Below are 24,422 nucleotides of genomic sequence, written 5' to 3' on the forward strand. Positions count from 1 at the left end.
GACTCTCCGACCTCTACACCACTAGTCAGCACAGAACCACCGCAAAGAAGGCCCAACAGAGGGGCGGACCTTTCAATCGACGATGCACAACCCATTCTCCCTTTCCCGCCTCATTCCTCCATCGGAACTGGGTCATGAAGCGATCACTGCGGTAGTGTTGCACGGTGAGTCGTCTGAAACTATGCAGAGACATACATCTGTACAGTCGAGCTGATACCCGAAGCTTGAATAGCGGATCGGATCATGTTGGGTACCGAGAAAGGTAGTCTGCTCGTCTTTGACTTGTCGCATGCGTCTACGAGCTCTGGTCAGTTTTTCGTTCTAACCGTGCAAGGATTTCGAAGCTGATCCCGCGCGTTGCTCGTCTGAAGCTCCTCCCGCTGCGACTCTCGTTTCGAAACATCCGGGTCAGTTGAAGAAGTCAATCGACCAGCTAGGCGTTATCAAAGAGCTCAATGCTCTTGTCTGTCTCAGTGGTAAGCACAGCTTTTCGTCCGGCCTGAAAGAGGGAGAGAGACCTCGACTAAATCGAATTTTCTTTTTCTCTCTCTCAGGCGGTGATGTAACCCTCTTGTCGTTCCCCGACCTCTCTCCTTTGTCCTCATTCGCTACACAAACGAAGGGAACTTGCTCGCTTTTCGCCCTCTCAACCGAGATCTATCATCCTTCGACTTCCTCTCCCGTTCCCGAAATTCACACAACCCTCGCTCTCGCTTGTCGAAGACGACTGCTCGTCCTCAGCTGGGTCGATGGAACATGGAATCCTCAAGTGGAGACGGCTTTACCCCACCAGATTCGAGGGATGGCGTTCGAAGGGAGGAAGATCGTGGCTGGATTCTCGACGGGAGAATATGGAATCGTTTCATTAGCTCCCCTCGAAGGAAAAGGATCTGAAGACCCGCCAACACTCGGAAGTCTCTTCTCTTTACCGCTGCCGATCGCAGAGAAAGCTGGGAACGGACCCAAGACGGATCGAGGAGGAGGAGGACTGAGCAATTTTGGATTGAGCGGAGTTGGGGCTGGATTGGGAGCGCTCAGTGGACTGGCACTCGGGAAGAAGTTGGAAAAGAATGGTGTCGTAGGAGTACCGACGTTGAAGGGGAGAAAGGGAAAGATGCCACAGCGATCAGCGAGTGGAGAGCCGGAGAAGAGAGAGGACGATTGGCTGTGGGGCAAAGCATGGGGATGGGAAGACGAGAATGACGAGAGGAATCTAGAGGTCCTGGTCGTGCGAGACAGTAGGTGGTCAAAACTTCATTTCCCGCACCTGATCTCCGGTTTGACCTGTTTCGTCTTTCGCCTCGTGCAGATATCGCTCTTCCCGTCTCGGCAAAGGGCAAACCTCGAAGTACGGGCAGCTCTTCGTCCTCGACCTCGGCAATCAACTACCCCTCATCCGTCGACGAAACAATCGTGCTTCCTCCCTACGTCGTTTCCCTTCTCGCTTCACCTCCGCCACCTCCTCTCGCACACGCTCAAGGCGAACTCGAGCCCCCAACACTTGCCATCAACGACTTCGAATCTCTAGCTTCCGTCCAACTACTCGCAGTCCCTCCCGATTCGGATTCCGTTTCGTTGATACATTCTCAAACCGCTCGACTTCTCACCGCATCATCCTCGTCAACTCAACCGCCGATTTTGATTCTGACGAGCCCTCATACTACAACGAGCTCACCTGTAGAGCAAACACTTTGGATCGGCAGGATGGAAAGTTGGGAAGAACAAATCGAGGAATTGGGTCGACAGGGGAAATGGGAAGAAGCAATTCGATTACTCCGGAATTCGCCAGCTCTCACAGGTCGAACCTCGTTGCCGGTTCGTACTTTTCTGTCTGATTCGCTCTTTGCCCAAATGGAGCTGATGCAGAAGGTTTCGCAGCCTCCACTACTTCGCCGTCTTTCGACTCTTCATGCTCTCCATCTGTTCAAATTTCATCGTTACGCTCTTGCGGTTGACGCCTTCATTCGCCTCGACCTCTCGCCTGCCAAAGTTGTCGCTCTGTATCCAGAAACGATCTCGGGCAAATTATTCGTCGGCGAGAACGGAAAGGAAGGATTGTTCGGAGGGAGGAAGAAGGTTGACGTGGAGAAAGAGGAAGCTGCGCGAGTCGAGCGGGAGCAGGAAGAACAAAACGAACGAGAAGACGAGGTCGAGACGAACGTCTCTTACAGTCCCGCCAAAAGGAACCTGATTCGCGAGGAAGACGAAGATAAGATGTCGATCAGGAGCGTCAGTAGTCGTTTGACAGGCAAGAGGAGCTGGTTGAGGGAGCGAGAACCTTCGACGGGATTGACCGCAGTCGAGGAGAACGCTCAAAAGGCGGAAAGTGAGTTTGATCCCCAGATCTCTTCTTGCTGTAAAGCTCCGCTGATTTTCAGCATATTACGCAGTCGATCGAGAACGACAAGCGAAGCTCGATCAGAAGAACTACTCGACCTCTATCGACGAATTGATTCGCTATCTAACTGATCGTCGTCAAAAGTATTCCCAAGCTCTCGCCGCATTGGTCCCCTCGTCGAGACCTTCGCCTTCGATGCATCGACCGAGCGCATCACCGGAAGAGCTCCTCTCGCTTCCGAACCTCCCTCTCACCGAACTCTCAAGTGATCAACTCGCTCGAACCGCTCAAGTGGTTGACACGGCGCTCTTCAGGAGTTATCTCGCAACGAAACCGATTATGATCGGGCCGCTATGCAGGATCGAGAATTGGTGTGAAGTGGAAGAAGTTGAGGAATTGCTTCTCCAAGCCAAGGTCAGTTTCGCACCTCTCTCGCCACGTTCTTTCCGCTAATCCGGGTTGAGTCTTCCATCGCAGAAACGTCGGGAACTTTTGGACCTCTACAACGGCAAGAGTATGCACACCAAGGCGGTCCAGCTTCTTCGTCAGTACGTTACTCTTTATTTTCTCTCTTTGACCCCTTTCTTTCCATCGGACCGGGTCGGCTGTTGCAACGGATCTGACGTCTAGTGTGAACTACTCTCAGGATGAGTGACGACGAGGACGACCCAGAGGAGAAACTCGGCGACACCGTACGCTACCTACAAAAACTCGGACCTGACCATCTCGACGTGATTTTTCAAGCATCGAAATGGGTCTTTGAACAGGATAAACGGGCCGGTCTCGAGGTATGTCCCTACACTCTTCCACGTTATGGCGTTAATCCATTAAGCTGAGAGTCGTCGCAATCGCGCCAAGATCTTTGTCGCCGATTTAGAAGAGGTCGAATCTCTACCTCGCCATGCTGTCTTGGCTCATCTCGATGCCGTTGACCCTGAGGTTTGCACCAAGTACCTCGAGCACATAGTGCACGACCTGGGTGAGCAGGGATCGGAATTTCATGAGAAATTGATCGAGTTGTATCTCGGATCCGTCAGATCGGCCGAAAAACGTTAGTTTCAATTCATTTCAATTCATTTCCCTTCCCTTTTCCCTTTCACTCGCGCTCTCTCGTTCAGACAAGCTAACGGCTCGTTTTCTTTTGTCGCTTTGACCACTTGCGCAGGAGAACGCGAATCGACACCGTCAAAATCTGAATCGTACAAGAAGCTGATCGAGTTCCTCGAGCAATCGACTTCGTATCGAGCTGAACGTATCCTCGGTCGACTACCTTCAGAAGACCTCCATGAAGTCCGTGCGATCCTTCTTGGAAGGCTGGGTCGACATGAAGGCGCTCTGCAAATCTACGTTTACCAAATCGACGATCATGCGACAGCTGAACAGTGCGTCCATACGGTTTCTTCCGATCATTCTGCTACGAATCGTGACACTAATGGTCGAGAATCTGGTTCTTTCAGGTATTGCAAGAGAGTCTACGAATCTGACGAAGCTATGAAGTCGACAATTTTCCCCCTCCTCTTGCGACTCTACCTCCGACCTAGACCTTCGCACCCTCTACTCTTTGCACCCGCTCTATCACTTCTTTCAAATCACGCTGCTCGTATCGACCCTTTCGAAGCTTTCGAACTACTCCCACCTCTCGTCTCGCTCGGCGACATGCAGACTTACCTCACAAAGACGCTGAGACGCAGCACGGAACGCAGGAGAGAAGCCGTGATGGTGAAGAATGTCGGGAGAAGCTGGGTCGAACAGAACGAGCGAGACCTAGTCGACCTCGAAGAACGTCGAGTGAAAATCTCCGACAGCAGAGTGTGCGTCGTGACTTGATCCTTCGACTCACTGTTCATTTGCGAGTGTATATCTGACAATATATTCGCTGTCTCGCAGGTGCCCGCAATGCTACAAGAGAATCGGGAACAGCGTTATCGCGATTCACAACCCTCAGTAGGTCTCCTCGCAGTCCCGCCTTGCACACCCACACACTGACTCGTTCGTCCTCAATGTATCTCTAGTGGAGAGGTCACTCACTACCAGTGTCGAGAACAGTTTCAAGAAGAGAAGCGGTCAAAATCAGTCGTTGCTCAGTAATCTCGTTCTTTCGTTCTCTAGCAAAAATTATACCCTTTGTCGTCGACAGATATCCTCTCACTCGTGCAAATCAAGTGATTACTGTATGGCTGCAGCAGTATTCTTTCGCTGTTTCTCGCGAATTCATTCTACGCCTTTCTCTTTTGCTGGCTCTGAATTCTCGACTGAACAGCTTCCTTCGGTGTGTACATGTCCGTTCACGTTCGAAAACACAATCTTTCTCTAGTCTCGGAACGCAGAGTTGCTCTGAAGCAAGAGCACGTGCACTAGGAAGAAGGGAAGACGAAGAGCCCGCGCTCAGTGAAATGAATCAATTCTGATCCTCCGAACAAACACCTCTCGAACAGACTCGCGGACCTCGAAGCAGGTAGCTACAGACGGTATAGCATTTCGCAAGGCATCTAAGAATGGCAACGAAGGAGAGAGGGAAATGAAAACGACAAACTTTCGATAACTATCGCGAGGAGGAGAAACCCTGGACAGCAGGACGGTATAAATGAAGGGACAACAAATCTAAAGAGACTATGAACAAAGCGGGACACAAATCAGAGAGAAGGGGTAAAAATCTAATCAAGGTCGATCCCCTCCCACCTCTTCCAGTACCCGATTCCAGCGGTGCGATCGGCTTTCGATTTCTGTAGAGCGTAGAGTCGATAATGAGACTGCTCTGCCCAAACGGTACCGGGAGGAAACAACCTGCGACGACGTTGAGTTGGGCTCGTCGAACGCTCCGAAGGTAACGAGGTGATCGAGTTCTTCTTGTCGCCCGCTTCGGTGTAGGCACTGAGAATCAAAGAAGTAGAGAGGCGATGACGAAGACGAAGGAGAGGGAGAGAAAGGAACCGTTCGTCGTCGTCGTCCGCAAGTTGAGCTTCGTTTCCTTCGTCGGCCTCTCCCTCCTCCTCCTCCTGAATCGGCGCCGTCGCTCGAGTAACAGGAGACGAAACGAGCTGTCGAGGTGTGGAGGGAGTCTGAGCTGCCCGAGGCCTTGAACGAGACCACGGCGGGGTAGGAGCTCGACCTCTCGAAGTTTTCGATTTTGGTCGAACGAAGGAGAGAAGAGGTTCTTCCATCGAGGCAGGAGGCGAGTCGGGAGGAGAAGGAGGCAGCTCGAGAGTCTTGCGACGGTTTGGAGAGGTAAGAATCGTTTTCGACGAGGATGAGGAACGGTCTTCAGGAGGGGAAAGAGGTGTGAATGCTGGGGTCTCCGGGTCCAGGATGGATCGTCGAAAAGCTGAGGGGATCGGTGTGGGAGAAGAAGAGGAAGACGAAGATGTTTGCGATTCGACAGAGAACCAGGCGAGCTCCGGGAGGGAACGACGAGTGGAAGGAGATTGGGAGCGACTTCTTCTCGGAGGGGAATCCTGCTCGTTCGAGGTATGGGCAGAGCTACGACGGGGCGATTGAGACTCGGGTTTGAATGCAAGACCTAGGAGGACGGGAGTCGATAGAGTCGTGAGCATGATCTGATGGTTTGGTCCGATCTCGTTGAGGGTGCCACTCGAAAGTCGAAGGAGCTCAAGAGAGCGTAAGGAGAAGGATGAAGAACATGGGCGGCTGTACTGGATGCAGAAGTCAGAACACCTGTCAGATCAAATGACGGAGCGCGGCTCTTTCGACCTAGAGAAAACCTTTTTCGGACGAAACAGTCGAGACGGTTCCGAGGCACGCCACGGGTTTCAATTTTTGGCTCGCTCTCGTGGAATCAACGCTCTATTTCTTGGTTGTGTCTCGCTTCAATTTGCAGCTCGTTTCAGTGTGCTCCCCTCCCTCCCTCGCAAACGATCACTCAATCGACTTGCCACGGCGAAGCTCAGGATATCTCAGTTGCAATTGAGCTTCGCTTCCTCTCGCGAGTCTCGGAACTTTTTCTCCGAACGAGGCGGAAACGCGCACGCTAAGGCCACCTTCCTTGACTTTTGCAATTCGCCGTGCTCAAAAGTTTAAGGCGCGGAAACCCCCTCAGGCTCTCGTGGCAAACTACGCTACCTTGATTGACTGTAACGGTTCCGCTAGCAGTACATACTGTACAGTCTGCTGACCTTGAGATTCATTCGTCGAGGTCAAGCAAACCGTCAAGAGCTGGAACCAACGAGACAAACTTTTGATGATCTTCCAAGTACGCAGCAGAGTGGAAATCTTTCCCTTTTCGATGACGTTAGGGTACAGCTTTGGCTCTTCCTCGAACCTTTCCTCGTAACTCTCCCAGCTGTTCCTTACTTCGACGCTGAACTCCGAAATGAGTTCATGGATCGCCATCCTGTTATCGATAGCTAGCGTCCTACTGGTCACGAGTCTCTTCGCGGTCTCGACTCATTCAGCAACCGCTCCAAAGCTTCAAGACTCGACTCGTTCAACTACACGCCTCTATAGCTCACCGGGTCTAGTCATCGCCTCGAGTGTAGATCACCTGGATCTAGATGGTCTCAACGTCTTGCCCGTGTGAGTGGAGACAATTTCGTCAATCTTTCCTCCTGTTCGTTTTCACTCGTAGCTGACCAGCACTTGACTCGTCTATGTAGCACACATCTACCTCCGTTGAAGCTATACATCCCAATCCCTTTCACGGAATCTGCGTTGAGATGCTCCCTCGAAATCTCTTCGTCAGAAATGGCATTCTCGAGATTGAGAGTCGCAACTTCGTCGTTCAAGGCTAAGGACACAAACCGAGAACCGCTCGAAGTGAAAGCGAGTGGGTTGGAAGTCAAGATGAAGGGAAACACGGGCATGCGGTTCAGAATAAAGGTCGGCGCGAAACGAGGTCACGAAGGAGCGGACACGGGAAAGAAACAGAAGGAATGGAGTTGGAGAACGTCAGGACGGACAGAGGTCGAACTACACGACGCCTTCCTTCACCTCAAGCTACAACTCACAAAATCCTCGACAGACTCTCCTCGGCTCTCGGTCCTCTCGACGACTCTCGCCCCTGGAGTGATTGACTCGCTTCAACTCAAGGGTTTCCATCCTTTCGGCAAACTCGTCACGTTCGTCATCCCCTACATTCGATCAACGTTCCTAGTGAGCTATCCCGTCGGAATCATGGGCGATTATCTGATCCGAGAAGCGGTGGAGGGGCGACCAGTCGATGAATTGCTCGCCAAATTCGCACACTTCGCTTCAAAGCACGTCGACAGCGAGCTGTATGGCGGGATTGTCGACGACGAGAGGGAACAAGAATTATCGACGCCCCTCGATTCGAATTCGCTCGTTCCACCTTCGTTATCCTCCGATGCCTCATCTCCTTCCAGCTCTGATCCTTCTCCCTCAATCGATCGTAAAGCGCCTTCTCCGTCGCCGAGCTCAATCTCAACCCCGTTTCGATTCCACGCTCATCTCCGAGGACCGACTCGCCTACACTCCTTTAGACTACCCGATTTTGCCCCAGAGCTTTACCGTTCAGACGGCAAAGGGCTTCGCAATACTCTCCAGTCGCTCAACCTCCTCACATCCGAGTTCAAACTCCTCATCTCGAAATCATCCCTCGAATCCATCTCATTCGAAAGCGCCAGTGTCGCGTTCGACCCTCCCGCAAACTCGCCTGGAATCCGAGGAGGCGAACTCGTCATCACTGTCTCTCCCCTATCTTGCACTCTCGTTTCCTCCTTTTCCCTTACCGCCGACGTCAAGAATCCCCTCCTTTCCTGGGCTTCCGGAATGGACAAGTTGGGAGAGAAAGGCACTTCAACAACGACAGTTCATTCGAAGACTCTCCAGATCCGACTCAAGCTGAGCAAGGCGAGGGCAGGAAGAGAAGGAGCACCGATCGTCCTCGGCGTCGAAGAAGACGTCGCAGCGCTTGGAGTCAAGGGAGGAAAAGACTCGGGAAAAGCGCTCAGTATCAGCGACTTCACAAGTATCGAATCGAGGGTAGAACTTGGGAGTAAACTTGGTAAGAAGCTGGGTGAAAAGGTGGTCAACAAGTTACTCGAGGGATTGAAGGTGAGTTTCGCTTCGACTGTCTGTCTTTGTGTTGACAGTGGTGCTCACGCGCTCGATTGGCAGACTCAACTCGCACAAGCTGCATCATTGATCATCGCACACTTCCTCGTCGACCTCGCTCGTGATCGATTACAACAAGTTCTAGATCAAGTAGACAACAAACTGAGGGTCGAAGGTGGTGTCGAATGGGGCAAAGTCGAGGACCAAGTACTGGAGTCATCAAAGAGTGAACCGGACGTGGTGTCATCGCGATCAAAGGAGGAATTGTAGTATTGTGCGCCTCCCAAAGCTTCGTATTTCGCAATTTTCTGTACTTTGTTGTTGTTACGCAATTCATACACGACTCAGCCGTCTCTCCGACACCAGTCTCAAGTAGTAAGAAACGACAACACTATTTCAAACTATCCGACGAGAAGAAACAAGAAACATTACTGGACATTCGAGAAGAATTTCTCCTCTGTTCCATCTTCACTCTCAGTATCTTCGCTCGAGTCGCCCTCTTCCCGGTCGCTACCTTCTCCCGCTACGACTCCAGGTGCCAGATCCGCCGCTAATTCGAGATGACCTTGAACCGTCCCCTCCTCTTGCCTCTCCCCGTTCCCTATCGCTCCTGCTTCATTCTGATCCCCAGCATCTACTGATTCGGCATCTTCCGAGTCAATCGCCTCCTCGTCGTACGCTTGACGTACCAGGTTGATCCACCGAGCTTCTTTGTTGACGCCCGGGAAGAGCCAAACGTGAGACGTTGACACGCGCTCGGGCGTGATCTCCTCCTGCCTCCCATTCAGATGATCGAGGTTGCTCGTCTCATCGGGAGCGGTAGATTCCTTCTTCTTGGGTGATTGAATCGGCACTCTCGTCTCGAGGTCCCACTCCATCTTCTCTTTCTCCTCCTCCTTTTTCAACCTTGCATCGCGCTCGTTCTCTTCGACTTCGCCGAGATGAGCTTCCTGTAGTCGCTCGCACAAGTAGTTGACGATCGTGTCTCCGTCTCCGAGTAAGCAAATATCGAAATTGTGATGCGAAACTGGATCTCGATTGATGAGGATTTGAGGAATCGAATGAGGTAGATGTGACGGTAGTTGCGCGACGGGAGAGACCTGAGTCGAGAGTTGAGGGTCAGTTCCGAAGCATTGCAGCACACTTATAGAAGACTCACGCGAAGTGATGTTCCCATGACAATCAGCAGATCCACTTCATCCCGATCCGCCAGTAATTTACGATCAAATTCATCTGACAAGTTTTCTCTGTATCGATCTCATGGGTAAGTGAGTACGTCGGGCTCCGTTAGAGTGAGCGGAAGGAGAGACTGACCCAAAGAAAACGATATCAGGCTTGATGATCGCTTTATCTTTCCACAAATTCCCATACCCATACATGCCCGCTCCACCCTCTTCCTCTCCCTCGCCATCCTCTCCATTCTCCTGCTCCCAATCTTCGACTTTCCTCTTCTTCTTCGGAGGAGCTTCGAATAGTTGTCGAGCTTTTTCGGCTTCGAGGGCGAGACGAACCGATTCGGATACAGCGGTACAAGGGGGACACAGCGGTACTCGAGAGGCGAAAACGTCGGCTTCAATGTGAGATCCGGGATAGCGTCGACGACAATTGAGACAGGAGGCCGTAGCGAAAGAACCTATGGATACTGCGGCATCAGTACGACGACTCTCCGACCGACAAGATCGACGCAAAGATGAACCAACCGTGACAGTTGAGCATTTTCTCAACTCCAACTTGCTCGAACAAGCCGTCGATGTTTTGAGCTGTGGGAAGAATTGGAGTGAGTGGTTCGATATCTCACATCGAGACTGAGCTGGTTGGCTTACTGTAGTTTCGTAAAAGCTTGTGGTTCAGCTCAAGCAATCGAACGAATCGATGGCATGGACTCGGAATAAAGTTAGACGGATAGATCTCCTGCAGGCTCGACCAGCGATAGTCAGCACCTGCGCAGTCTCGTCTTCGACGACGTGAGAGAAGGGGAAGCGGGGAGGAAAAGGCGTACTTTCGCAAAGCTGTAGAACACATCGGGTCGTTCTCTGAAGAACCTCAGATCAAACATGTCTTGCGGATCGTCCAGTTCCCAGGTACCTTCTGCTTTTAAGCGCGCATAGAGCCCGGTTGGAGAACGGAAATCTGGAATACCGCAAGAGGTCTACAAGCGACGCGGAAATGGACGATGTCAGTCAGTGATTCGGTTAGGTAGAGGCCTAGACGTGAACAGAAATGGCTGACAGAGACACCGGCGCCAGTGAGGATGAGAATCTTTTTCGACTTGCGAATCAGTGAAACGGCGTCCTCGATCGTTTGGTATTGTTCCAGCCGTTCTCGGTTCCGGAGTCTTCAACACGAACGAGACAAAGATATCAGTCAAAAGTGCCACAGTAGAGCACGTTTCGAGCTTACACTCTTGAACAAGCGATTTTGAGCATTCTCAGTTGATCGGGAAAGGGAGTTTCGAGAGGCTGGAAAGGGATACAATCAGTCACGAGGCCGTACGCGAGGTAAAGAGAAGATGACTGACAATCATAAGACCAAAGGCGAGGAGGAGAGTACGAATCGGAATGCTTCTTCGGTCGACATATTCGTTGACGAATGCGAACAGACCTTTTTCTTTCAAGTATTCCGTCATTTCTGTGATTTGTTCCTCCGAGAATGCCTCCTCGGCTACATCACGAGTCGAAGCTCCGGGTCAGTCAATCCTGATAGGCAGAGGAATGGATTGAAGATGGGATTGCGAAGCGAACCTGCACGAACAATCGCCTCCCAATCTTGATCATCATCCGGTTCTTCGCCGCTCGAATCCGTCAGATCTTGGAAAGACGGTATTGGTCCTGGCAGAGGGTTCAGAGTCGGTCCAGGCTCTCCTAGTTGGTCCCGAGGGAGTTCAGTTGCCTCGATCGAGCCGAATTCAGACGCCATCTTCGAGAGTCGATCTTTTGGTATCGGGAGTACTTGATACCCTCTTGTGAGCGATATTCGGATCGAATGGAATGAGTGAGAGGTACAGTCGTGAGCCAACAGGGCGATCTCTTGCATTTCTCGCTTTCTCCACTCTTCCTCCGATACCTTCAAATCAGCTATACATCATGTCGCAAGTCACTGATGTCAACGACCTCAAAACGCCCTACCCCCTTGTCGACGCGGACCCTCACGCTGGACGAGTGATCCGTTATTTCAGAAGTACAGATTACGCTCTCTGGGCTGCCGGAACTGCCGCTGCTCCCGCTGCCCTTTACGCCATGGGTGAGTCAACCCCTTCTTACAGCATGGTGACCTTGGAACTCGCGGCGGAGCGAGACAGAACACCATTCTGTATTTCATCGGGTTTGATCTCTTGTAAACTGACTCTGCTGTTGGGATGTACGACGAGTGAACAGAGATGGCAGACCCTACGACCAAACTCGGTACTCGCGGACTTCGACCTACTCTACGACTCGCGACCTGGCTTGGTTTCGCGGGAGGTTTCCTTCTCGCGTACCAAACCTCTTCCCGTGAGTTGACTCCTTTCCCGTCCTCTGAAAGAGCTCACAAGCTGACAGGAGAGAGCGTTTGATCGAGGACAGTCCGACTTTGGGGATGGAAAGAGAACGCACGAGAGATTGAGATGGACAAGAAGGAATTGACCCAATTGGCGCAAGAGGGTAAACCCCTGTATGGAGAGACGGATCTACCAGAATACATTCAAGGTGTTGCTCACCGAAACAGCATGTGGAGTCAGGTAAGCTTGCGTTTTCTCTGTATTCCTTTCTTTTGTTCTGAAACTGACTCGCGTCCATTTTCGCTGCTTGACCAGCTCAAGTTCGGTGTTCTACCTTGGTTCAACTTGGTCAAGTATGTTCATTTTTCCGCTTCCCTTCTCTTGCTCTCAGGCTATGACATTGACCTATTTCCTTCGTTTCACCTCCGACAGCCACCAACACCACGGAACCGATGCTTCCAAGTACAAGTCTGAAGAGTAGATGAATCTGGTTGTTCTCGAGTGTGTGATATATGTTCCCAAAACGCATGCCTGGCTGTCGTTCGAGGAGGGAGAGATGCGGACTGGCAGGCTCTTGCGATTTTCTTTTTCTTTCCTATTTGTGTTTTGTCCTTTACTCGTCTCTTAGCAATCATACTTGAATCCGCAGAGTCTGCATAGCTACCTCGCCTGTGTCGCAGGCGGAAAGAGACAAGCGGAACATTTCAAGCGAGTTCAACGATTTCCACTTCTCGCTTTCGCTCATCAATCGCTAGCCGCCAATCTTCACTTGGAGCATGGCTAGCTCTTTGCGATCTGGTCGGACCACACTCGCCAGGATACCGCAGTCTCTCTCGCAAGCCCAATCCTTCTCGACAAGTTCTCCGATCTCTCAACCTTCGACTCCTCCTCCTTCTTCAGCAAAGGCATCTCTCAGCCGACGGAACAAGAATGAGAAACCTCGAGCAGCCCTCTCTACTCGCCGAGACCCTACCGAACCACGGTTCAACTACCTTCCTCATTCTTCTCCATTCGATCCTACCCCAGCCGATCCCCTCGCATCTACGTACCGGCTGTTGACGGCGAAAGATCTCGAACGAAACCAGGAACCTCCGAAACGAGCGAGGATGCTGGTTAGGGACTTCATCGATGATTCACTCTACAATCCGAATTACGGATATTTCTCGACGAAAGTAGATATCTTCGACCCAGATACGACTACGGCAACACGTTCGAAACGATCAGAAAGGGTACCGAGGGAGAAGGAGGACGACAGGGCGGAAGGATTCGAGTTTGACAGTTTTGCGACGACGGCAGAATTCGAAGAGGAGGTCGCGAGGAGGTACATGCAGTTCGAAGGCTTAGATCAAGGAGCTGGCACAGTTGGGAAAGGTCCAGGGAGACAGGTCTGGCATACTCCCACCGAGTTGTTTAAAGTGAGTTTCGTTGAACTTTCGCAAGAAACGAAAATTTCGGCTCATCGGATTTCCTTTAGCCCTGGTATGGTCGAGCTCTAGCTAGGTATCTCCTGGCGACTTACAAACTCAACCTCTACCCTTACTCGGACTTGATCATCTACGAAATCGGAGCAGGAAACGGAACCCTGATGGCCGACATTCTCGATTTTCTCGCTGTTGAAGCTCCGGAGGTGTACGCTCGAACGAAGTACCGCATTATCGAAATCTCAGATCGACTCGTGGGGAAACAGAAAGGATCAGTCGCAGGTGGATCCAGGAGAAAGGAACAGGGAGGAATGAGTGAAGGTGAAATGGGAAGAGAGAAAGCGAGGAGAAGAGGGCACGGAGACAGAGTTGAGGTCATCGGGAAGAGTATCTTCGAATGGGATAGAGTCGTTCACGAACCTTGTTTCTTCATCGCGATGGAGGTACTCGTGAGTCTTCTATTCACTTTCTTCGAGCTATTCTATGTCGAGCTCATCCTTGTTTGCGCTATAGGACAATTTTGCACACGACGTGATTCGGTACACGACCGACACTCATGAACCCGTACAGTGCACAATCTCGATCGACGCTTCCGGTGATTACAACGAACTGTACTCGCCCGTCGACGACCCTCTCATCGCTCGCTACCTTTCTCTCCGCTCGAAGCTCCTTTCAACCTCTTCCTCCCGAGAATCACGAGCTCTCAATCCGCTCCTCGCTTCTTCCCCTCTCTTGCGAAAGATTTACTCGTCGATGCCTTTCGCACCGAATTTGACACAACCAGAATTCATTCCGACTCGACAACTACAGCTGCTAGAGGTTTTGAGGGACAAGTTCCCGAATCATAGGGTACTCATGAGTGATTTCGACAAACTACCGGACGCGGTCGCGGGAGTCAATGCGCCAGTTGTCCAGACGAGGTATCAGGGAGAGGTAAGCGACTCGCCCTCATTCGCCTCTCGTTTATCATACGGATGTGGAGCTGATACATGCCTTACAGACTGTTCCTTGCACGACCTACCTCGTTCAACCTGGATTCTTCGACATCTTCTTCCCTACCGACTTCGAGGCTCTTCGAGAAATGTACACGCTCGTCATGTCCCAACCTCGCAAGCTCTCATCGTCCTCCTCCTCGTCAAAGTCAGAATCGACTCCGACGTTGAACCACGACACCTTGACCCCTTCCCCTTCGCCGAATGCACCTCCTTCTCGACTTTCCGCCGATTTCTTCTCTCCTCATTCCCACCCTTCTCCTCGTCCTTCTTCATCTCCTGCGACTTCAGTAACACCAACAAAGAAGGACGCAGTCCTACCGGGTCTGGGTCATTCGAAAGGATTGCAAGTCGTTGATCACGCCGACTTTTTGGAACGATGGGGTGAGACGGATAGAACTCGAACGAGGGACGGGAGTAATCCGATGATTGAGAGTTATCTGAATGCAAAGTTCTTCCTCTGAGGAGGTTTCGAGGTCGTTCGTTTTTAGTGGTTCGACCTAAATTGAGATCCTGCGAGTGTAAGTTTCCACCTCGACCAACGATCGATACGGAGTGACTTCTCTCGTATGATCAGGTTTTGATACAGCGTAGAGCTGCACGAGGGCTGCGTTGGTGGACTTCGCTCGAAGTTGCGAAGGTGTGGAAGGAGCTCAACTCGCAGGTTGGTCTCTGGACCCCTCGACACTTCACGCCAACCCGTATACCCCCGCTTGTGGAAGATACTGGACGTGATTCGAGGTTTCGTGAGACCCGTTTCGGCCGTATCCGCGGAGTTCATTCGATCATGGTTCGAGCGTCAACTCGAAGCGATCAACGCGCGTCCACACAGACGTTCGACGATAGTAGACATCTTCCTTCCCTCTGATCAACATGCTACCTACCCATGCTCCAATATATACAGACGCCGAGCTCGACTACCTCCGCTGGTACAACAACAACGTTCAATACTTTTTCTACGCTGCAGTGTTCGGGTTCCTCGTCATCCTCGCAAGTCTGAATGGCATCTATCGAATACTCTACGCTCGAGGTCCTCGATCAAGGAAAGGAGGAGACGAAAGCACGAATTCGCCGTCCCGGCTGTTTTGGCTCGCTACACTGGCAACTTATCGAAAGTGGACCTATCGACGGTCGATACTGCTCGAGTTCCTCGGGATTCAGAGTGCGGGACAGGCAGTAAGTTCTTCGCTCTGCAAAGATTCGGAACAACGTCGCTGACACTCGAAACGCAGACGGTGATTCTGGGTTATTCGATAATCACCTTTTCGCTCGCAATATCTGGAGGTATGTTGCGGACACCATTCTCTTCGATATCAATGCTTACAGACAACTCTTTCTTGCTACAGCTCTCGGTCATATAGATTACATCGCCCATCACTGCGCAAGACTCTGCTTCGCTCAGATCCCATTGCTCGTTGGTCTCGCAAGCCGAGAACTCGGAGTGATCGCTTGGGTCGTGAGTTCACTCCCCTCGCTTGCCTCCGGATCCATGATCGATTACTGAGCTCGTTGTCTTCCGTTCAGACAGGGCTTCAGTACGCAGATCAAGCTCAAAAATGTCAAAAGATACTAGGCTGATTTGATGACCGTTTACTGTAGTTCCGCGACACTCGTAGCGCTTCATCGTTGGATCGGTCGTTCGGCAATCGTCCTTGCGATGGTGCATGTCTCAGGGCGACTCTTCACAAACGCACCTCGAATCGATTTGACGATTGGATATCAGGCAAGCACACTACTCCTGTTTACACTGAGGTGACCTGTACTGACGTTCTTAGTATTCGGAAAGGCTTGGGGTCTCGTTGGACTAATCCTCTGGCTCAGCATGTCGATTCTATCAATTCGAGCGATCCGCGCTCGCTTCTACAAGTTCTTCATTTTCTCCCATCTCTCCGCCTTTGCCCTCTCTCTCATCGCGTTGTCCCTTCATCGTCCTCAAGTCGCGCCCTACCTCATCGCCGGTGCAGTGATCTACTCTAGCGACAGGATCTTTAGAGTTTTGCTCGTAGCTTATTACGCTTTGCGATCTTCACGACGAGGCGGAGCCAAAGCGACAGTTGAGATTCTCTCGGATGATGTGATCAGAGTCAAGACTGAGAATAAACGGAGATGGAAACCTGGTAAGTCACTCACTTCCTTCATCGACGCTTGCTGACTTGCGGATCAATGCCAGGTTCTCACGCTTACCTACACGCTCCTCTCGTCGATGTCGGAGGACATCCTTTCTCGAGTGAGTAGCTGTTTATTTGGCCTTCAACTCTGAACTGACTCGACTCCCGACTAGTCGCGTCAAGCTTTCTCCCGATTACGCATGTCGAAGGAGACGAAGTTCCTACCGAAGGGACCCAATCTTTCATCATTCGAGTTCATCAAGGGTTCACGTTGAAGCTGAAGGAACGGGCATTGGAATCGCAAGAGAAGATGATAGACGAACCAACGCAAGAGAGCGAGTCGTCGATTGAGCTCTCCCCCATTTTCAGCGAGGGTGAGTACCTTCAAACAGACTCGCTTTCTTCAGACTTTATTGACTGGTCTTGCCTCCTCGCTTGACTAGGTCCCTACGGCCATAATCTGCGACTCCACCGTTTCGAATCGGTTCTTCTGCTCGTCGGAGGAACAGGAGTTACGTTCGCCGTCGGATTCCTCCTCGATCTCGTCCGTCGAGCTCGCGTCGAGCAACTCTACGCCACACAAGGCAAGAAGCTGTCGACGAAGAGGTTGACGTTCGTGTGGAGCGTGAGGGATAAAGCTGAGGTCGAATGGATCGGAGACGAGCTTCGAGAAGCGATACAATATGCACCTCCCGGTTTCCTTGAGCTCCAGATCTACGTCACTCGAATGTCTGCACCTCTCACAACGACGACGAGTTGTTCTTCGGCATCGTTGAAGAGGAAGGAGGACCAAGCTGTCGCGATTCAACCCGTTTCGTCCTCGAGCCGACACTCTCTCGAATCGCATCGTTCGTCAGTAGCCTCAGTGGCCTCTGATCATACTCCCTTCGGTTATCTCCCGACCTCTCCGACCGATTCAATGCTTCCGCCTATTCCACTTCCGGAAATCTACCCCTCTTCTTCAACGCTCGTCGATCCACCCCGTTCCTCGATCGAGATCCCTCTCATTCCCGGGCGGTGCCGACCCCGCGATACCGTCGAACGAGTCGTCGGAAACACCTCGTATTCGGGATCTGTAGCCGTTTTGACGTGTGGCCCGTCCAAGTTGACAGAGGAGGTCGCGAGGGCGTCTTCAGATATCATAGACCCATCTCGAGTGTTGAAGGGAGAATCCCGTTTGAACGTTGTGAGTCTTCAGATTTTCGCAGTTTCGACGGATATGAGCGAGCTGATGCTTTTCACACCGCGAGCACAGATGCTACACGTAGAAAGTTACGGTTGGTGATAGAATTCGTATCTCTGTCTCCCTGTGTTACTAGAAGGAAGTTTGGTATCATTGCGAAGTGAGAGAAGCAAAACAAAGAGAGGGAATAACGAAAGAAGGCGAAGGCTAATACTACAGGTTGCCGCGCGCCTGGGCTGCCGAACGATGATTTGAATGCGATTGATTGTTGCGAAGAAGGAGAGCCAAGAAACCAGGACGGCGAATCGGTTCGTTGAGATGATGCCGATTGAACGCCGAAAGCTTGGATCTTGAGAACGACTCGAAAGGGAAACGAACGGCGAGAGAGAGAAGGTGAGAGAAAGGAAGAGGAGGAAACAAGACTGGTATGGAGATAGTTAGAGAAAGCGAGAGGACTTCTTACCCCCCTTTCCGACTCCCGCTAACCCCGTTCCTAGATTTGTCCCTTCAGATCACTCTTCTGCAGATTACCCAAGTCTTCTCCTAGAGGCCCTGCAGCTTTCTTGCTGTCTAACTGTTGATTACCGAGAGGAGTATCGGGAGGAGAAGGTTTCAGGTGAGCAGCACGGTGAGAGGTCAAGAATTCGAGAGTTTCGTCGTCCGAATCGAAACTGAGTTGAGAAGTGATGAGAGAAATGGGGACACCTTGCGCGTAGCTATGAGGAGAACGGTCAGTTCGAGAGGTCTAATCAATACGGGGAGCCGAGGACTCACGCTTTGCACATCGTTACGAGAGCAGTCACTCGCTCACGAGCTACGAAAGAATCCATCACGTATCCGCTCATTTTCGGAGCAGCATTGAAGAGCCGGAAGAAGCGGGTATAGTTGCCTTGAGAAACGGCGAGTCGGACAGCGAGCGCGTGAGAGACGGATTCGTCGACCTTTTGATCCGGAGTCAATTCTGCCAAAGTATTGTTGAGCTCTGCAGGGTAGGAGCATATGTCAGTGTCAGTCCATAGGCGCTCGATCGATAGTGAAGAAGGGGGCATACCTGCTCGATTTCGAGAGAAGAGGAGATAGAGAATTCGATAACTGAGGAATTCCATCGGATGTCCATTCAAGCCTTGTTGGTAAAGATGCCGTAGCCGAGATTGACATTGATTGAACTCTCCGAGATCCCCCTGCGGCTCAGATGGCAGCGAGTCAGTATCAGCTTGGCGAAGAGCCGAGAGCGAAATGATACTCGCCTTTTCCAAAGCGATCCGAGCGTGTATCTCATAAACCTGTACAGTGAAATCGTTTGTTATCCGTTGAACCTGATCCGGACAAAGTGGCGTCAGTAATGTGTTTCGGTCGATAGAGGAAGGACTGGAACGAACAATCAAATCTTGTCGCATGCTTTTGAATTGGTCGCAAATATAGTTGTAGTTCGCTTCTTCCTTCCATTTTCGTTTGAGCAAATCGAGAGTCTTCTGCAAGATAGGCAAAGGTCTGATCGTAGTTGGATCAGGTAGCTAGAGGCGAACATGGGCGTCAGCTGTACATCTAGACTGAGTCAGAATCCGTAGGGGAGAGAACGTACAGTGGTCAGTCGTAGATATGGCTTCTCCAATTTCGTGCTTGACCCGACAATCGTGTATTGATCCCAATCAATTACGTTCTGCGAGCGAAAAGTGATGAGTCGACGTGAAAAAGTCTCGCAAACAAGGGAGAGAAGCTCACGGGATCATACACTGCTTCCGAATCTGGTGTTGAGATACCGCTATATCGACCGTAAGAGTGTACGCCTCCTTGTACGAGCCTTCCTCCCGAGCCGTAAGCTTGAGAGCTTGAACTCGATGCGCCGTTTCCGTTTCCGTTCTGCGCCTCGAATCGCTTCGCCCGCTTCTCTCTCCGTTCGTCTTCCGCACTGAGCTGGGGACTGACACCATATGAAGCTGGGGTCGATGGAATGAAAGCTCTGAAAGCACGAGTGTCAGCTCTCGGCATTTGAATGAATTCAACCTTGAAACATAGAGCTTACTTGCGCTTCTTCTGGGGGTTCAGACTAGAATCCCATCAGATACATATGTGAGCAAGTCCCGCCTCAATAGAGTGAGCGGAAAGGGAAGAGATTGACCTTTGAAGCTGAAAGTTCTTCCAATCGGTTGAAGCGAGAGTCTTCTCCTGATACGCCTTGTAGATAGCTGCCTTGAGTTCTGATTCAACTGCTGCCCTATTCGAGTCGGTACACTTGGCGAAAGTCTCATTGACGAATGCCCTAAACCGTTTCATCTTTCTCGTCAGCTGACAACTCGGAGTGCGCAGGTACGATCGAATTCGGAGCTCACTTGAGATCTGGTGGCCATCCGGTAGTAGACATTCGCGTTGTTGAGTGTTAGGAGTAACTTGTAGTCGGAAATAAGAGACAGAGAGAGAGAGATCAAGTTGGGATTGCGTAGGGCTGCGTCGAGTCGCTAGAATAGAAGTCGGTAGTTAAGTTGTTGGTACTCAGTTGCGAGCGGCGAGTCGAGTGAAAGAGGGTGAAAGGCGCGTTGAAGCTCAGCGCTCTTCGCAGACTTCGAGAATCCGCCTCTTCTCTTAGTGCTGAAGATTTCCCTTGCTTCGCGGGTCACAGTACAGGACTAGCCTGACAGGTTTACTCTGGGAAGTTGCGGGATCGCTTCGGACGTATTGAAAGAACGCAGGCTCGCAAACCTCACACCGCGTTTGAGCTCCTCGCCGAAGCGCTCACTCGCGCGGGCTGATTCGCAGTCGCAAGGCCTACGAGTATACCAGGACACATGAGGTGCTGTAGGTGAGGGCGCTCTTCATGCCTCGTTCGATCGGCACCTCGTTGGTCCCTCCTCTTCTTTTCCTTCATCCGGCCCGTGGAGTTCTCCTCTCTCGGCTTTGGGAGTATGGGTAGCAAGCAATGAAGTTTCTTTTTAGCAGAATACGGACCTCATCTCGGAAAATTAAAACACCTCAACCCTCCCGCGTCGTCTAAACTTCCAAACCACTCAAAACCGAATTTTGTCGAAGTTTAGTGGTGGTGTTCTCCGTGGTGTTCCCCGTGAATCCCTTGAGACACATCGGCAAGAAAAGCCGAACCACATTCTGGGCATCGTGTAGGCTTCTCGGCACCAACGGGGAAGAGGATGGTGTCGTGGCTGAGCGTAAATCAAGAGATTCAGTAAAAATGTTCTGGCAACGATGAGAGAGCGTCGGAATCAACTCACGAGTCAACGGGGTAGCCAGTGCAACCAACGATACGCTCCTTGTCCTATTAGCCGGAGTTGTAGAAGCGTGATTAGCGGGGAATTCTCGGATTTTGCGAGTGCGGTAGCGCATCTTTGGCCTCAAAATGGCCATTCTCCTATCGCTTCGGCCTCTGCTACCCTACGCTTGGCATCATTCGTTCCTCTACGTTGCTCTCGAGCGCTCGGGCAGCATTTGTGGCCTTCTGTGGTCCGCACAAGTGGGACGAAAATCGCCTGCCTCCCCTCTTCCTAACGCTTCCTCCCCACACGCCTTCTGCCCGTCGTCCCATCCCAGATAGCGCCATCCTCGTCGACGCCACAAACTTCACCGGACACTAAGCAAACTTACGAGGGAGAAGACCATGATGGGGTCATCGAGAGTGCCGAGACGGTCCATTTGAAGGGGCTCGAGGGAGAAGGCCTCTTGTCCCTTGAGCTTGTGAAGGAGTTCGAAACGTTCAAGACCGGTAGCTTGTTCGATATCGGTAGGAACTTGTCCAGTCTTTCCTCCGGGACCTGCGATAATGCACACTCGACACTGCATCAGTGGAACTGCCTTCTTCTCCTTGACTGATGCAATGTGTCGGACGTACCGAGAACGGTAGGTTCAGCGTCGGAGAAACGGGGGAGAGAAGTGAGGAAAGTGCGAGCAGGTTGAACGCGGGGGAGGGCGCGAGGGGCGACGGCTCGGAGGGCGACTCGGGAGAACATGATGCTGGAGAATTGAAAGGTCGGGGCGTAATCGGGAGTAGCGTAAGGGGAGGTGATCGGTGATTGACGATTATAAGGATCAAGAGAGAAGGAAGAAGTCGGAGGTGTACGGGTGAAAGGCGGTAGACAAATCTGATTAGCTTGAATACTCGTAGTACCCAGAATCAGCGAAACGGGCTTACGGAACTTGATGAGATGGAGTCGGGCAATGAGAGAGGTTCGAGATAATTGGCGGAAAACGAGGGGGAGAAGCCGTGCGATCAGCTACTGTGATACCTTGCTGGGCCAATCTGAACTCGTTGCTATAACTCACAAGAAGCGGCGGGGAGGTGGGCTGAGCGGGAAAGATGAGGATTTCGCGACTTCGCTCTGAGCTCTCCTGGTGATTCTCGCGGGAATTTCGTTTTCCAGAACTGACAACATTCCACTTTCTCACATGATATCTCCAATCAATACACACTGTACTATATCACCCTTTTGCTTAGAATCCTCCCCTTCCTTCGACGCAGGAAGCTCCAACAATCCATTCGCACCGGCCAAACTGACAGTTCGACTTGAACGTTGTCCTCCCGTCGATACTGCCTCGAGTCCTTTCGCTGTAGGTCGGACGAGAACTCGGTGATACTCGGGTCGGGAGTCGAGGGGGATCGAAGTCGTCAACTATGAAAGAACGCATGAGTACAACGATCTGAAAAAAATCGAAACGAGAGGAGCATACAGAGACAGGTACTCGAGCTAGCTCCCATTCACCTTGTCTTCGACCTTCCATCTTTCGCAAGGCCGGAAGAACAAATAGGTAGAATGTGACGAGTGCTGAAGCGGGATTACCGGGCAAAGCGAAAACGAGTTTTGGGTTCCGAGTCGGCGCGAAAGGATGAGGTGGAACAGTCGCAAACGTCGTCGGTTTTCTACACGCCGAGAGTGAGCTCTTGAGTACATCCGTCAACAAGAGGAGGAGACGTACCCTGGTTTCATCGCAACTCGACCGAAATGGACACTGCCTCCTAGTTCTCGTTCGATGCAGGGCTTCAACAAATCGCTCACTCCCATACTCGTACCTCCAGTCGTGATGACAATGTCTGCTTCTTCTGTACCTCTCTTGAGCGCAGCTTTCGTCGCATCCATCGAGTCGGAGCAGATTCCGAGGTCCAAAGTCTCGTAGTGAAGGTGTTTCAAGATCGAGAGAAGCGTAGGTCGATTCGAGTCGACGATAGAGGAAAACGATGCTGTGTTTGACTTGTTCTTGTCGTGAAGATTGACGAGCTCGTTTCCAGTCGAGAGAACTGCGACAACCGGTCGTCGATGCGCGAGAACCTTCGAAGGAAAGAAACTATTTCAGCGATATTACGCAAGTCTCGCGAGCTTCAAAAGACTCACGTGTTGTTTCCCGACGAAAGCGAGGGTGCCGAGTTCACCTCCAACTTGCGTAATCACATCTCCCGCTTCGAGAACTTTTTCTCCCTCTCGAACGTCGCTTCCTTCTTTCCTAACATTCTCTCCTGCGTCGACCTGAGCGAGTAATCTCACTTCGAGCTCTTCATCCTGATCATCTCGAGAGACGACCTCGGTATCTTCGACCATGATACAGGCGTCCATTCCAGCCGGTAAAGGAGCTCCGGTTGCGATTCGATAGACTGATCCAGCTGGGAGAGGTTCGGTTGGGAAAGTAGTGACGACTTTGTACACTCCAGGAGCGTCAGAAGCTTTTGACACAATGCTCGATTAGTCGCAAGTAGTTAGCTGAGAAGGAGGGAGAGGAGTCTCACAGCGAACGGCGTAGCCATCGATATTTGTAGAAGGACTGTTCGGGATGTTCTTCGATGACTTGACGTCGTCGGAGAGAACGTAGCCAGTGAGACTCTCGTCGACAGTTACTGATTCAATTTGTGTTACGGGAGTGTTTTCGAAAATGAGCGAAAGAGCGTCTTTGACTGAAACGAGAGGCCAAGGGGATTGACGCTGTCGAGATGCGATCGCGACAGAAGGGTCTTGAGACATGAGGGTTCGAGATCGAGGGGCGTGGTGCGAATGGGAGTGGGAATGAGAATGAGACTGAGAGTGAGAATGCGAGCAGGAATGACCTGGAGCCTGATTCTTGGTTGCTGTTTCGATCCCCTTCATTCCGTCTTGTCCCTTCTCAATCTGTTGATGTACTTGAGTCTTGCGAGATGAAGCACCTCCAGCGAGTTCGAGAGCGTGAGGAAGAACCTTGAGCAAAGTTTCCAAATTCTCTTTCGCTCCCTTTGGCGAACCTGGTAAAGTGACGATCAGAGTCCCCTTTCCTTCTTGCTTCGCTCCCGGTTGTCGAGACAGTGCGACACCAGCGACGGGACGGGATAGAGCGGCGAGAGGAGTGATGTTGAGAGATCCGAGGAGCATCGCAGTTACGAATCCTGGCGCAGGTTTGTCGATCAAAGACGCTACGGCCTATCGCAGTACAACAAGCATCAGAGATCTTCCTCGACCCAGAAGGACAGAGCTAGACGTACCTCTGGAGTGTTATCTCTCGTTCCGAATCCCGTTCCTCCACTCGTCAAACAGAGAGCGATCCCCTGATCGATCCACCCTGATACAGCTTGAGTGATCTCCTTTGGTTCATCGCGGACGATCGCGGTGCTTTTGACCTTGTAGATGCCGGTTGACTCGAGTAAATCGGAAATGAGGGGGAGGACTCGATCTGAAGATGGGTCGGAGAAGGCCGTGTCGGACACGCAGAGTATAGCGACGTCTACGTACGAGCACAGTGAGCTTATCCCGAGTCTCGGGCCATAGCGAGGAGAGCTTACCGAACATCGCTCAATGGTTGAGTGAAAAGCAAGTTTTGAGCGGATTTCGACGCTCGATTCTCTTTGCACTTCGCTTGCCCCCGATTTCACAACGCCCGAAAGCACTCGAGCGGACGCAGCTCCTCTTGGGGTACCCGAA

General features: G+C 51.6%; 10 protein-coding genes across 10 annotated transcripts; 5 read left to right on the forward strand and 5 right to left on the reverse strand.

The window, feature by feature from the left end:
• Positions 1–82: 82 nt before the first annotated feature.
• Positions 83–4,426, forward strand: VAM6 (Vam6p; the record flags this gene model as incomplete). The annotated part of the gene is made up of 14 exons (XM_076629259.1): positions 83–164; positions 233–307; positions 372–476; positions 555–1,238; positions 1,310–1,815; positions 1,879–2,326; positions 2,391–2,752; positions 2,816–2,886; positions 2,985–3,126; positions 3,197–3,389; positions 3,504–3,720; positions 3,796–4,149; positions 4,226–4,282; positions 4,351–4,426. The coding sequence occupies 14 exons, from the start codon at positions 83–85 to the stop codon at positions 4,424–4,426; spliced, it is 3,372 nt and encodes a 1,123-aa protein (XP_076490906.1).
• A 566-nt stretch (positions 4,427–4,992) lies between these two features.
• Positions 4,993–5,889, reverse strand: ECL1 (Ecl1p; the record flags this gene model as incomplete). Its single annotated transcript, XM_076629260.1, has 1 exon — positions 4,993–5,889. The coding sequence occupies one exon, from the start codon at positions 5,887–5,889 to the stop codon at positions 4,993–4,995; it is 897 nt and encodes a 298-aa protein (XP_076490907.1).
• A 776-nt stretch (positions 5,890–6,665) lies between these two features.
• Positions 6,666–8,635, forward strand: JCM6883_001667 (uncharacterized protein; the record flags this gene model as incomplete). Its single annotated transcript, XM_076629261.1, has 3 exons — positions 6,666–6,868; positions 6,949–8,365; positions 8,429–8,635. The coding sequence occupies 3 exons, from the start codon at positions 6,666–6,668 to the stop codon at positions 8,633–8,635; spliced, it is 1,827 nt and encodes a 608-aa protein (XP_076490908.1).
• A 158-nt stretch (positions 8,636–8,793) lies between these two features.
• On the reverse strand, positions 8,794–11,281 carry JCM6883_001668 (uncharacterized protein; the record flags this gene model as incomplete). Its single annotated transcript, XM_076629262.1, has 10 exons — positions 8,794–9,465; positions 9,525–9,612; positions 9,680–9,998; positions 10,066–10,125; positions 10,189–10,276; positions 10,365–10,514; positions 10,595–10,700; positions 10,766–10,824; positions 10,884–11,026; positions 11,107–11,281. The coding sequence occupies 10 exons, from the start codon at positions 11,279–11,281 to the stop codon at positions 8,794–8,796; spliced, it is 1,860 nt and encodes a 619-aa protein (XP_076490909.1).
• A 167-nt stretch (positions 11,282–11,448) lies between these two features.
• On the forward strand, positions 11,449–12,321 carry JCM6883_001669 (uncharacterized protein; the record flags this gene model as incomplete). Its single annotated transcript, XM_076629263.1, has 5 exons — positions 11,449–11,605; positions 11,740–11,853; positions 11,926–12,080; positions 12,156–12,193; positions 12,273–12,321. 5 exons carry the CDS (start codon positions 11,449–11,451, stop codon positions 12,319–12,321), a joined length of 513 nt encoding a protein of 170 aa, XP_076490910.1.
• A 625-nt stretch (positions 12,322–12,946) lies between these two features.
• JCM6883_001670 (type II protein arginine methyltransferase) lies at positions 12,947–14,717 on the forward strand (the record flags this gene model as incomplete). The annotated part of the gene is made up of 4 exons (XM_076629264.1): positions 12,947–13,255; positions 13,315–13,710; positions 13,775–14,194; positions 14,262–14,717. 4 exons carry the CDS (start codon positions 12,947–12,949, stop codon positions 14,715–14,717), a joined length of 1,581 nt encoding a protein of 526 aa, XP_076490911.1.
• Positions 14,718–15,126: 409 nt separating this feature from the next.
• Positions 15,127–17,646, forward strand: JCM6883_001671 (ferric reductase family protein; the record flags this gene model as incomplete). Its single annotated transcript, XM_076629265.1, has 9 exons — positions 15,127–15,429; positions 15,486–15,537; positions 15,600–15,709; positions 15,778–15,788; positions 15,853–15,976; positions 16,040–16,370; positions 16,535–16,735; positions 16,805–17,547; positions 17,617–17,646. The coding sequence occupies 9 exons, from the start codon at positions 15,127–15,129 to the stop codon at positions 17,644–17,646; spliced, it is 1,905 nt and encodes a 634-aa protein (XP_076490912.1).
• A 391-nt stretch (positions 17,647–18,037) lies between these two features.
• THP3 (Thp3p) lies at positions 18,038–19,906 on the reverse strand (the record flags this gene model as incomplete). The annotated part of the gene is made up of 10 exons (XM_076629266.1): positions 18,038–18,260; positions 18,319–18,526; positions 18,596–18,725; positions 18,792–18,860; positions 18,924–19,058; positions 19,127–19,204; positions 19,267–19,504; positions 19,568–19,591; positions 19,664–19,804; positions 19,875–19,906. The coding sequence occupies 10 exons, from the start codon at positions 19,904–19,906 to the stop codon at positions 18,038–18,040; spliced, it is 1,278 nt and encodes a 425-aa protein (XP_076490913.1).
• A 663-nt stretch (positions 19,907–20,569) lies between these two features.
• COX4 (cytochrome c oxidase subunit IV) lies at positions 20,570–21,497 on the reverse strand (the record flags this gene model as incomplete). Its single annotated transcript, XM_076629267.1, has 4 exons — positions 20,570–20,696; positions 20,766–20,809; positions 21,136–21,302; positions 21,380–21,497. 4 exons carry the CDS (start codon positions 21,495–21,497, stop codon positions 20,570–20,572), a joined length of 456 nt encoding a protein of 151 aa, XP_076490914.1.
• Positions 21,498–21,929: 432 nt separating this feature from the next.
• Positions 21,930–24,290, reverse strand: JCM6883_001674 (uncharacterized protein; the record flags this gene model as incomplete). Its single annotated transcript, XM_076629268.1, has 7 exons — positions 21,930–22,157; positions 22,216–22,405; positions 22,462–22,811; positions 22,875–23,200; positions 23,264–23,924; positions 23,987–24,225; positions 24,284–24,290. The coding sequence occupies 7 exons, from the start codon at positions 24,288–24,290 to the stop codon at positions 21,930–21,932; spliced, it is 2,001 nt and encodes a 666-aa protein (XP_076490915.1).
• Between the last annotated feature and the right edge of the window lie 132 nt (positions 24,291–24,422).

Source organism: Sporobolomyces salmoneus (genome assembly GCF_050403485.1).
Source record: "Sporobolomyces salmoneus JCM6883 DNA, S_salmoneus_JCM6883_v1_ctg4, whole genome shotgun sequence".
NCBI lineage: Eukaryota > Fungi > Basidiomycota > Microbotryomycetes > Sporidiobolales > Sporidiobolaceae > Sporobolomyces > Sporobolomyces salmoneus.